General features: G+C 48.1%; 1 protein-coding gene across 3 annotated transcripts in view; it reads left to right on the top strand.

The window, feature by feature from the left end:
- EPHB1 (EPH receptor B1) overlaps positions 1–12,337 on the top strand; it is a 428,732-nt gene that overhangs the window by 345,477 nt on the left and 70,918 nt on the right. For all 3 annotated transcript variants that reach the window (XM_082393428.1, XM_082393426.1, XM_082393427.1), the window contains 2 exons: positions 1,878–1,986; positions 2,825–2,889. In XM_082393428.1, the coding sequence (XP_082249554.1) occupies positions 1,878–1,986; positions 2,825–2,889 (174 nt within the window). The remainder of the gene's footprint in view (positions 1–1,877; positions 1,987–2,824; positions 2,890–12,337) is intronic.

The following is a 12,337-nucleotide window of genomic DNA, read 5'->3' as shown; positions in this document are numbered from 1 at the left end:
CCTGTGGGATACCGCCCAGGGTCAGTGACCATGCTTTGGGCAGGTGACCTCCATGTGGGGCAGAGCCGCTGTGGTCCTGGCTGCTCTTAGCTACAACCTGCTAACTTTTGACTTGGTCGCCTCATTTTTTTTTTTTAAACCCATTTATACAGCAGGGTATCTACATGTTTACCAAGTATTCTGGGTGATTCTTATGCACCCCAGTGTTTGAGAACCATCCTTCAACTCTGTGGGTGGAGAAGGAGACTTCTAAACCCAAGGATATTGGTTCTCGAAGCTTCTGACTCTCTAGAAATTAGTTGGAAAAGGTGAAGGTCACATGGCTTAGAAATTTTTAAATTAACATGAATTTTATTTTATTTTATTTTTTGCCAAATTTTTTTTTTAAAACACACATATTACAAAAAGCTCGCAGCAGAGGGAAACTGAAACTCTACCTTCAGTCTTTCAAATTGATTTCTAGAGAGTGGGAGACTTCAAGAACAACATCCTTGTCTCTTGAAATCTCATCCTCCACACACAGAGTTGAAACATGGTTCCCAAACATCAGGGTTCCTAAGAACCACCTGGAGTGCTTGGTAAACACGCAGATACCCTGCCTTTCACTCAGAGGTTCTGATACAGTAGGTCTGAGGGGCCTGGAAATAGGTCTAACAATCGGGCTCGGTGATTCTGATGCAGGGCATGGGAACCTCACTTCAAGAGGAATTATTGTTAGGGGGGCCAGATAAAATACAGGATGGTCAGTTACATGTTGTGAATTTCAGATAAACAACAAATAAGGTTTTAGTCTAAGTATCTCCCATACAATATTTGGGTCATACTTAGACTAAAACATAATTTGTTGTTTATCTGAAATTCACATTTAACCATCCAGCCCATACTTTTATTCACTATATCCGGTTACCCTACTTGTAATAGCACATACTTAGCTTGACCTCCGTCTGCCTCAGTCCCGAACATTCGATAATGGCTCCTTGACACCAAGTGAGAGAATAACCACAATAATAATAATAGCCCACTGGGCCAAGTGGTTTATATGGATTAAGGAAAAGAGAATTCGTATTAAGGGCATCCGTGATAGATCAAACACTGTGAAATATGTCACATGATCTGATTAAAAAATTTATCTTAACAGATAAGAAGTCTGAGAGTCAGAGAGACTAAATGCTTTGTCCAAGATCACCAAGCTTCCCCGTGGTAAAGCCAGGGTTTGGGCGAGCTCTGTCTACCTCTGTGACTGGCAGGCAACCGCTTCCCCCGTGTGATACAGCCTGGTTCTAACACCAACAGAAGCCTGGACCCGTTCTCTTGAGCGTGAGCTTGAGAGTGCTGGGCTGTTTCTTGGCATTTCCTTCATCCTCTGCAGCACTGGGTGCGGTGTCTGCTGGCTGCAGATACTCTTAAACCTCTGCTCAGCGAGTCTGTTGACTGGGCTGCATCTCAGCAACTTTGCGTTTTAGAAGGTACTTCAGCAGTGGTTTCCATTCCCCCCATTAGACGTATCCTTAACGTGGCTGACGGACCTTTGAGAGACCCTCCGAATGAGGGCGTGTAGATCGGAGTCACCTCTGCCCTGGGACCAGTGTCATCAATTTAGTTCTGAGACCCTCTGTCACTGCTGTTTTGCCTTTATTGTTGACACTGTCATTTGGTTTTCGTTGTTTTTGTTTATTTGTGACTTAAAGATTACTCTTGGTTTGGGTCAGGCTTACAGCTCTGAAGCATAGAACCTATCTTTATCTATCTATCTATCTATCTATCTATCTATCTATCTATCTATCTATCTATCTGTCTAATGTCTTTGTTGTCATAACTGAGTACCAGCCCTATGCAAAGGGCATACAGGAAACTTCTAATGCCTCTTTCTCACCTAGACGATTACAAGTCTGAGCTGCGTGAGCAGCTGCCCCTGATCGCTGGCTCGGCGGCGGCTGGGGTCGTGTTCATCGTGTCCTTGGTGGCCATCTCCATCGTCTGCAGCAGGTAGGCCCCCCGCTCCTGCTCCCACCTGCTCTCCTTAGATGCAGGAAGCCCTGCTTGTGGACCCCTCCCACGTCATGCAGACTGGACAGGGCCTGACCATTCAGGGACGCACCGTCAAACTCACCACACTCATCATCCCATCTCCGTCCACAGGCAGCCTAGAATTCTCCAGATTATTTATTTCCTCTGTGCCTGGGATAAAATTCTCTGTAAGAGCTGGGCAAGGCTCTGAGCATTCGTCCTCAAACCTCATTTTAGCCAAGACGTTTAGCCCACCTACACACAACTGTTTTCCTGGAGTGACAGTTACAAAATTTCACTTGACCCACTGGAGCATCACGCCCTGTGCCGCAGCCCGTCCTCTGGCTACAGAGCTAGGGCCCTCGCGCAGGGCGCAGTGGGGCAGGAGGGGAGCCAGGGAGGAAACGAGGAGCTCCGTGTCTGCAGGACGGCAGGCCCTGAAGGCCTTGTGAATTTTTAATACTGTTGCTGCTGCCTTGGGTGGTTAGCCCAGATTCAGCTGGCCCCTCCCGAGAAGTTCTGCAGTGCGGCCAGAGTGCTAATAGGCGTCATCCAGAGCCTCTGCACCAAGCTCTGATGGAGACGCACAGCCCTGCCCAGCCTCTGAGAGACCTTGACTTGAAAGACCTTGACCCAGCTGCCCAAGGTGGTGATCAAGCCAGAATGCTGGCCACGACAGGAGCTCCACTTGAAGTGAGAGTTGCAGTACCCAACCCCACGAGATGCCTGGGTGAGCCCCCATCAGGACAGGAGGTCCGGGAGCAGAGTGGTCAGGGTACACCCCAGCTGAGAGCGCTCCTCTCCCTTGTGTCCACAGGAAACGGGCTTACAGCAAAGAAGCTGTGTACAGTGATAAGCTCCAGCATTACAGCACAGGCCGAGGTGAGTAGAAAGTAGACACCTACCACCTGAGCCCCGGAGAACCACTGAGTTGAGCAGGCGAGTGCTTGAGGGCTCCTTATAGCCAGACTGGCCGGTCCCAATCACAAGCCCCCTCCTGGCCCCCAGCGCCCAGCGGCTGGGTCCCCAGGGACCGAGGCTGCTCACCCCATCTGTGTCCACCCGTCGTGGGCACTCATTGGATGCCTGGCGGGTAGATTATCTTCTGCATTGATAAGCCCATAGAGGACATGGAATGCAGGGAGAAGATTGGGTTTAGCAAGTCAATGAATCCTGAAATCAGACCCAGTGGGAAAAGACGGAGGGTTCTCTATTAACATCTTCTGCCTTATCTTATCCAATGGAGCGGCTGGGGAATGTGTTAACCAACTTCACAGATAAGCCAGAGAACACGAATGTAGGGAATTAAAAAGATAGCAGAGCCCGAGAGGCCAAAGTGTTGGGATATCTCCCAAGTGTTTTCTTTTAAGCAGTGCCTTTAAAAGTTTTTCTCACTCACTATCTACTCTCTTTTTTTCAAAACCTAAATGTAATATTTTATAACCAAAATTTCCCCTCGCCAACGTGAAACATAAAGGCCTGTGTCAGGATTATTCTTTGATCTGTGTAATGACAACGTTGCAGGATCTGCAAAGGTCCCACTCAGTCCAGAAAGCAGGACGCTTAGATCTTTACAGCAGACACGCTCTGATTCTAAATAACTCCTTTTGAATTCCACGGATGCCCTCAGAAACCTGCCCCAGCACTGTGTGCTGTGCCCTCTCTGTCCCAGGCTTCCGCCGTGAGCTGCATCTCACCTCAGTCCTGCTGTGGCTGTGCCTGCCCCCTCTCCCTGTTCACTGGGCAGTGAGCACGCAAAACAGGCTCCGTCTACACACATCCTAAGCTGGCTTTCACTGGGCAGTTCTGGGAGCGGAAATGGGCTCCAAGGCAAAAGTTTTCACCTGAGGTCACCCAAGGCAGGAGAGTGATGCCAGGATGCTCCCATGGCAGCTTCACCACCCAGGGGCTCGTGTTCGGGCATTGCCAAGGTCGATGCTGGCTGGAGCTGCACAAAGGCCACTCTGTAGATATGGCTTTGTTCCCCGGGGGCTTTCAACCCAAGAACAAGAACCTGCCAAGGGTCTGTAGAGGACCAAGCCCCTGGCAGCTGGGCTGCTGTTCCGCCGTCATGGCTGGGAGAGGTCTGCGGGCTGGGCACCGGCTGAGGCCCCCACGGTGGTCCAGGCAGCCCCCACGATCAGGAGCACAAATGGAGAGTGAGGGTTTGGGAGAGCAGCCCCCTTCTAAGGCTATAGGCACAGATCCTGCAAAACTCAGAGTCCCATTTACCCTTCTTTCTCTCCCCCAGCGGGCAAGTTGGGCTTCCATTTTAACCAGACATCACTGGTTTTAGAGGGGAAACTTGAATGTGTTCTCTCTCCTTTCCTCACATCCTGACTCTGCACCTCACGGCAAAATCTACAGATGATTTTTCTTATAGTAACCGGTACATTTCCCTTCCAGGCAGGGCCTTAGCTTCCTAAGAACATAGACTTTGATCTATCTGTGATTCTTAGGTGAAGGTGCCCCCTTCAGGGTGCATCAGAATTACCTGGAGGGCTTTCTCCACTGCCCTGCCTCCCTGCCTCTGCCTCTCGGGATTCTGACATTGCCCCGCCTCCCTGCTCTGGGCTGACTCCTGGCCATGTTGAGAGCCACTATAAAGTCTATTTCAGATTTGGCATCCTTTGAACTCTGGATGAAACATTTAAAGATGGCCATGTGGGCTTGAAAGCAGAGGACACAAAATTGGGTTCAAAAGGAGGAGTGCCATTTTGAAGACTAGAGACGCCCAAAGGTGAGAATGTCCCTTTTTAAAGGGATGTAAGTTAAGCCTTGTCACCACCCCTTAGTCGGGGTACAGAAAGTCCCTAAGCATCAAGCTGGGATGCATCTTGCTGCCTTTTTGGGCACTTCAACCTCAGACGTGACCATTCTGCTCTGGAGGGGCCGGCTTGGCTGGGCCGCCGCATGGCACCCACGTGCACAGAGGTCTGCTCCCAAAGTGCTCACAGCCTGCTTCTGGGGAACTCTGTCCCCTCTAAGGCCAACAGAAGGAGGCTTCCCTGGCTCTCAGGGTCCACAGAAAACCCACCACCCAGTCTGCGGTAGCAGAGGCCTTGCTGCAACCAGTGAGGGTGGGACCCGGGAACGAAGAGTTCTTCATGGACCAGAGTTCACTCCCTCCTTGGCCTTAGAAGTCTGTCTTCTTTTTAAATCTGTTCTCCTTTTTATAAATGCTCTTTCCTCCTATTCATAACTGTTCTCTTTTTATCCAGTCCCCGAAACCTGGCTCCTCTTTGCACTCTGGTTCTCTAAACTCATAGCCTCATGCTTTGAGTTGCATTAGTGCATTTTCTCCCACGGACATCCATCACTCTGACTAAAGCTATTACTGTTGGAGAATGACAGTCTAAGGGCTGTGGAGCTGGGAGAAGACTCAGCGCACATATAGCAGAAGAGGAAACTCAAGGCTCTGGTGGAGAATGGGCCTGGCCCGAGATGGAGGAGGGTAGGAGTAATTAGTTATGGAAAGCCTACTCGGTGCATTGGAAACTTTATTCTGGAGGCTCATTTCAATCCCTCTGACCCTGACAACCACTCTAAGTGGCAGACATTAATGACATGACTTTGCCTGGTCTCACCACTCATGGGTGGCCAAGGTGGACGGCACACCCTCTAAACCTGGCTGCAGAGCCCATGATCTTACCATATTGCAGAGGCTCAAGGTGGCTGGAGGTCAGGAGCAAGTCAAAATGGGGTGAGGACTAACCTCAGAAGTCCTAGTTGGTGGTTTGTTGGTCCCCTCTCTGGGTCCCACTGCAGGAGGCAGAAAGCTGTATGCACCTGATGTGAATGTGTGCACATAACCATTCCTGGGCCATCCACATGCATGCACCTCACTGTGGGACGTGGATGGTAACCTGGACATCTAAGTGCCTCCTGCCCTGGGAGGGACAGAAACCTGCAGCAGTTCCCCAGCCTCACTCATCAGTACCAGAGGGGGCCCCTGCCTCTCTTCCCCACAGGCAGGGAGGGCATAGGGCCACATACAGAGGTCAGTGGCCCCTGCCCTCCCAGACCTGCCTTTCAAGCTGATGCAAAGGCTGAAGGAGACATAACAGAAATGTTGGCAAACATAATACCTTCTCTAGTCTGTGAAGCCCTGGCAGATCTGGTCAATTTGAGAATGCCAAATGCTCCCTAGGGCACTGTCTTACATCCCCGCTCTGAGCCTGCAGCACAGAGAACAGACTTGTAAGGGGGGATTTGATTTGGGTGAAAGAGACTAGAGGGAAGGCAGGTAGGGAAGTGAAAGTGCATGGATGTGGTGCTGGATGCTGGGCTGAAGAGCCTGGGAACCTGTGGTTCATGTTCAAGGGTGGGTGGGAGTGTGGGTTTCCCATGTCGGGGAAGAGGCAGACAGACGGAGTGTTCTCATGGTTTCCATGGGCCAGTCCGCAGAAGGTGCTGGCTGACTAAAAATTGCCTGGATGGGATGATCCAGGTGGGCTAGGGTAGGCTGGGTAATCTATCTTTAGAAAGTTCCAGTTGATGCTACATTTTGGAAATGCTACAAGGTACTTTTGGGGCTTGGATGGACAACTATACACTTGATGGTGATTGACACTGCACTGATTTCTGAGATGGATGGAGTGTGCAGGGGTGGGGAGAGAAGAAGGTAAGGGCTTGGCAAAGGGTCAAGGGCTTTCAGAAAGCAACCCTAACAGAATCATCTCCTTGTTACAGGCAACTGCAGATATAATCACCGAGCTACTTTTGTTAAGCTTTGAGAAAAGCAAAAACAAATAAGATATGTGTCTAAAGACCATAAGACTGGCAAACACACTAATTTTCACACAGGACAAGAGGACAGAACACAGGGACCACAGAACAGGAGGGTGAGCTTGATCCCTGCCGAATGCTCAAGAGACTGGGAAGCAGATGGGTTCTGAAACTAAATTCAGTGATCATTGGGAGCGAACACAGGATTGTTAAGAAAAGTTATGGGGACCTCATCTCATTTACTAGGGTTATGCATTTAGTAAATTCAAGAGGAATTGTATATGTAGTGGATTTTTACTTTGGCAAAAATATTTGATGATCTCCCGTGGGAAAGCACTGTAAAGTGGGTACAGAGCTGGTCGTCATACGAAAAGTTGGTGAGTTAGTGAGTCTGTCAGCCAGGAAGGAAGTCACCAGTTTTATTCTAGTTCTCATCCAATTCAATCTCTTGTTTGTTTGATTGTTTTTTTAAATTCATGAGTCAAGTGCAAGCCTAGGGATGCTTATCAAGTTTGTAGGTAACAGTTGGGTGGCTTAAGGAACTCCACAGAAGACAGAATCAAAATTCAAAACTATACAACAGCTTTGAATGCTAATTTGAAATCTGCAAGACAAAATGTTAGAGGGATAAATCTAGAAGCTAGTGTTGGTTAAAACAAAAATAAAGCGGCACAAAAAGGAGGAGACCTGACTTGCTATCTGTTTGTATGGAAAAGTTTCAGTACTTAGTTGATCACATGCCTAATAGGAGTGAGAAAAAGCTAATAAAAAAGGTTAAGCACTGTTACTAATGCAGAATAATACTACTAAAAGCCTCCAATGTGATCACTTACTATGTTGAGCACAGTAACTTTAAATTAACTAATTTGATCCTCATAACCGTCCCATGAGGTAGATTTTGCATGTGAAGAAACAGAGCCTCAGAGAAGTCAAGTAGCCTGTCCAGAGTTTTATGACTCTGTGGTCACAATTAAAGTTGGGATCAGAGGAGGTGATACACAGAAATGCTGTCCTCTGTGCTGGTGAGAACACATCTAGAAGGACGTTCTTGGTTCTGGGGACCCCATGTGTCAAGAAGGACTTGGTCAACAAAGCAGCCGACCCATGGAGGGTGCCAAGTCCTGACCTGTCACCTCCGAGACACCAACTGATTTGGTGCTGGAGAAATGCAGGCAGGAACCTGGGGGTCAAAATCAAGCATGACACCATCACGGCAAAAGAAAGGTGATACTGTTGTTGTGCTTTGTTGTGTTAAATGGAACCATCGGTGAGAGATCCAAGTAGGCAGACTTTGATTCAATGTAAGAACAGCCCCCCAAACTGGAACTGTCCACACAGAGACAGGCTGCTTTGTGGGGAGGGAGGTAAGCTCTCTGGTCTTGCAGAGACAGATATCAGTAAAGGCTGCTGTAGAGGATGTTGTAGAGAGGATTCCTGCTTTAGGTAGGGCACTGGACTTGATTCGACCCGAGATTCTACACCCAGCTTTCCTGACTCTGGGTGGGAGGGACATATCCGAACCGTACAGGACACAGCATCCAGCGCACTGGAAATCGCCTTTGGACACCAGGGTGAAGGTCAGGTGTAGCTCGAGGAGGGACACAGACCATGGATATTTTGGCTGCCTCTCCTGAAAGTAACAGGAGCATTAGTACCTGAACATTAGTAAATGAGGGCCTATGGGAAGAGGAGGAAAGGCCCCCAGGTGCAAAAGGTGGCTGAGTGTTCAATGAGTGCTTATTAAATGTCAAATAAATTTAACGAGCTAGCTTCACCCGTTTGTCTGCTGCTGGCTCAAAGCCAGAGCCTCTAGAAACCAGGGTAACTCTTTGAGTCCCCAGCTCCTAGACTGTTGCCTTCAGGTTCCTGGCAGGACTTCAGTGGCCCAGAGACAGTGGGCCTTGCCTGGAAGGACCTGCCTGTCCTGGTCATTGATACCCAAGAAGCAGGGAGATGTTAAACTATTTTTCCTGAAATACCTTCCTCAATAGCAAGTAGCCTGTGGTCCACTTTCCTTCTCTTGGAGACACATATTAGGCAATAACTGTGGTTTTAAGAACAAATCTTGAAATGTGGTGAAACCCCCAAACAGAAAGTGGAAGGAAGAGCTTCCTCAGATTCGGTGCTTTTCCACCAGCCTTGTTGCCCACCCTGGGGCTCCCTCTCTTGGATTCTCCCTCTAGCCTTGGCTGGACACCCATGGCCTCCATTCTTTCAGGGAAAAAGACAACCACCCATCGTCCTGGTCTTGACCCCAAGCAGGCGGAGCAAAGTGTTTCTAGTGCCCATCAACATTTCCTGGTAGATTTGCTCTAAGAAACTGCCCGTCCTCAGCCTTTCACATCAACAGCTTCAACTGTGTGAAGCTCTGGGTAACTCATGTGTCCACCACATCCACCACTCCACATCCAGCCTTTCAGCTGTTTCCATTCTGAGTTTTCTGACTGACTTCTAGGCCTTGCGTATTTCATCCATGCATTCAAAGTCTAAAGCCACGTGTGCAAACTTCCCTAACAATAGGGTTTCCTTCCCAAAGTCCATCACCTGGTTAATAGGACCACTTAATTCTGGAAGTCTTGGCATTGATTCGGATTCTTCTGGTCCTTCCTTCATTCCTCATCTTTAATTGCTCACCAAGTGCTGTCAGTCATTCCTTTGAAATTTCTTTTGCCTCTTCTGCTGTTGTCATTGCGATGCTCTGCTTAAAAACTGTTATCTTGTACCGTAATTACAGCAGCAACCTCAGAGCTGTTTGCTCAGCCTCCAGCCCCTTCCCCGCAACGATGCAAGGGAATGCTGCGGGCTGTCAGCGAAATGAACTCCCTTGCTCTCAGTACATCCCTTCCCTGCTGCTGGCACGGTTGTCGGCTCTGTGTGTCCAATGGCAGCAATCCAGATGCCTTTGATGGTAGTCAAGGCCCTCCCACTAGTGCATTAGCACTGTTCTGCCTCAGACCCCCCCGTTCCTTCCACACTCAAGCTGACCACACTGTCCCCGCTCGTGCAATGGCAGGTCTCTCTCTGAGCTGTGCCTCATGACACTTCAAGCTTCTCCTTCTTCAGTGAAGGACCACATGACCTGTCCTTCTAGAACTCTCACCTTGAAGACTAACATCCACAGTCCTCCGTCTTCTCTGGTTTCTGCAGCACTTACAGCTTGTTTCCGGGTGTGGGATCCTGATTCTAGACTCTCTGGCACTGCTCCCCGGTTTGTTCACGTCTCAGTGTCCTGAGAACTCCACGAGCTCTGTTTTCCCTGTAGCTCCCACAGTCCCTGGCACAGGGCTAGTTGGGTGTCTGGTCAGCATTGAGAAAAAGAGGGGCGATCAACGTTCTGAGGCAGAGGACTGGATGAGGTCCCTCCCAGGAACCGGAGTTTACGTTCAGATTCCTAAACAGCTTCCCTCTTGTGCTTAGATATCTGGACCAAATTTAGGTGAGTCACGAATATGACAAAGTCTGCCTTGGATCCAGAATGGGGAATGAGGAGGCAGATGTCCCCCTTTCCTATGGCTCCATCAAACCTGCTGGGACACAAGTTATCAACAACTGAAAACAACCTAATTTATGCACTAGCTTTCCGGACCCTACTGTGGGATTCTAGGAATCCTACACCAACAGGAGGGCACTGGGCTCTTCCTGGCACCCTGAAGCCTCCCTCATGGGACCTGCAAGCTGTCTGTAGTACTGATTTTGTACTTTCTGAATGCACAAGAGGGCTGAATGGCAGTGTTCCATCTTCTTCCACTTTTAATACCTAAATGTCACTTACTGTTTAGAACTGGCCTTTTACCAGCCCATGCTATCCCACCCTGAGACCCTGGCACTTGTAAACATGTCAAGCTGACTTTTTAGCTACACCCCACAATCTGCCAGCATCCCCCAAATTTATCCCAGCCTCTTCCCTTTTGAGAGCACACTAATCTCCTGATACAGGATCTCCAACAATACCCAGGAGTTTCTTGTGCTTCAAGGACTGCTCCCTGCCATGCAAGAAGGCTCTGGATAATGGCTGAGTCATTTCTCCCCAAAGTTAACACCTTTAAAGCCTTGGTTCATGTTTAAGATTTTGCAGATCTCCTGGGACTATGGTCCTTTAAAGTTTTAACAGTCCAGGCTGTGACCCCACTCACAGCATAAATGGGTTTTGAGACCAAAGAATAAACATATCTGCAAATCAGATCTTTAATAGAGATTAGTAAACTAGAAGATCATAAAATTGAAGTTTTTTTTTCTCTCTCTCAGCACCATCAATCAGTTTAGATCTGTACATACCACTTTTGTGCCAAAGGTATGTAACCTATGTTAAAAATGATGAAAATAATCAGAAACTATAAGGTATTATAAATATTATAATATTAACACTAACAATAATGTGAAGCATTGGACAGAGCATTATAAAATGTCTTACATTATAGAGCTATATTACATCTGATATTATTATAACTGCCATTAATAATATTTCCCCAACACTCACCATCTGAGAACATTTTCTGAGCCCTGTCTCCAAACGTTTGGCTGTGCCCGACTCCACAGCTGACTCGAATTCCTTGTTCACTGTCTGGTGATTCATTGCACTAAATACCATTTCCCTGATAATTAAAAACTGCTCACTGGCAAGTGGGAGCAGGAACAGGCTGATGCAGGATTTATGCAGAAACACAAAATGAGCCAAAAGACAAATGACCTGTTCTGCCTAGCTGAAGACATTTTATTTTTCCTCATCATCTTTTCAGTCTAACAATGGTATCCTCAATTTCAGGGAAGACAAGAACTGATTCCTACCCCGCATAGGTGCAGGATGTTCTAAATTGACATTGCATCACCAGGTCTACACCCCGTGCCACCTCCTCGGCTTCTTGTGAAAAGCTTCAGCGATGACCAAAGCCCCTGCCTGGCCCAGAACAGCAGTTGAGACATCGTGTGTGCTCACACATGCACATACTCATACACGTACACATTTGTACACACATACACACACTCACATACATGCATACACACATAGACACTCACACACACGCACTCCTTAATTCCACAAGCCAGTGCGGTAGTACAGCTGCCCATGAATACACCACACGGTGATTAGAATGTGAACTTTCTCCCATGCAGATGCCCTTGCTCGGACGCCACTGACCTAAATGAATCCTGGCACCATCAAGAGATGAGCCTCTACCTTCTGGGAATAGCTCCGTCCCAGAATTGATTGGGGCCAGTATCTGTGGAGCTCATTAACTCAGAACCCTCTCTCATTCATCCTTATATATGTCTTTACTTGCAAACCATTCATTACAGCATATTCTAGATTGTTTAATTAGTTTCCATGGAAGAGTTCCTGTAGGACAGCTTAGCATACATCGTTTAAAAGCCCTTGATCCAAAATAACAAGGTGGTATTTTTAAAGTAACTAATATAACCCTAAGCGTTTTACAGCCCCCCAATGCCCAACCCCCATGCCCGTCCCCCGGCTTCCTCTTCCTACCGCCCCAAACACTTCCTAGAACAATTTACTGATAATGATCACGAGCATATCAGCTTGTGAGCCCTCCCTGTACATCAGGCACCGTGTTAAGTATGTCACTTGCAACATGGTCCTTAATATGAC

Source organism: Balaenoptera borealis, assembly GCF_965194805.1.
Source record: "Balaenoptera borealis genome assembly, chromosome: 5".
NCBI classification, from domain to species: domain Eukaryota; kingdom Metazoa; phylum Chordata; class Mammalia; order Artiodactyla; family Balaenopteridae; genus Balaenoptera; species Balaenoptera borealis.
The sequence above is the reverse complement of the archived record's forward strand: the minus strand, read 5'-3'. Positions and strand labels throughout refer to the sequence as shown.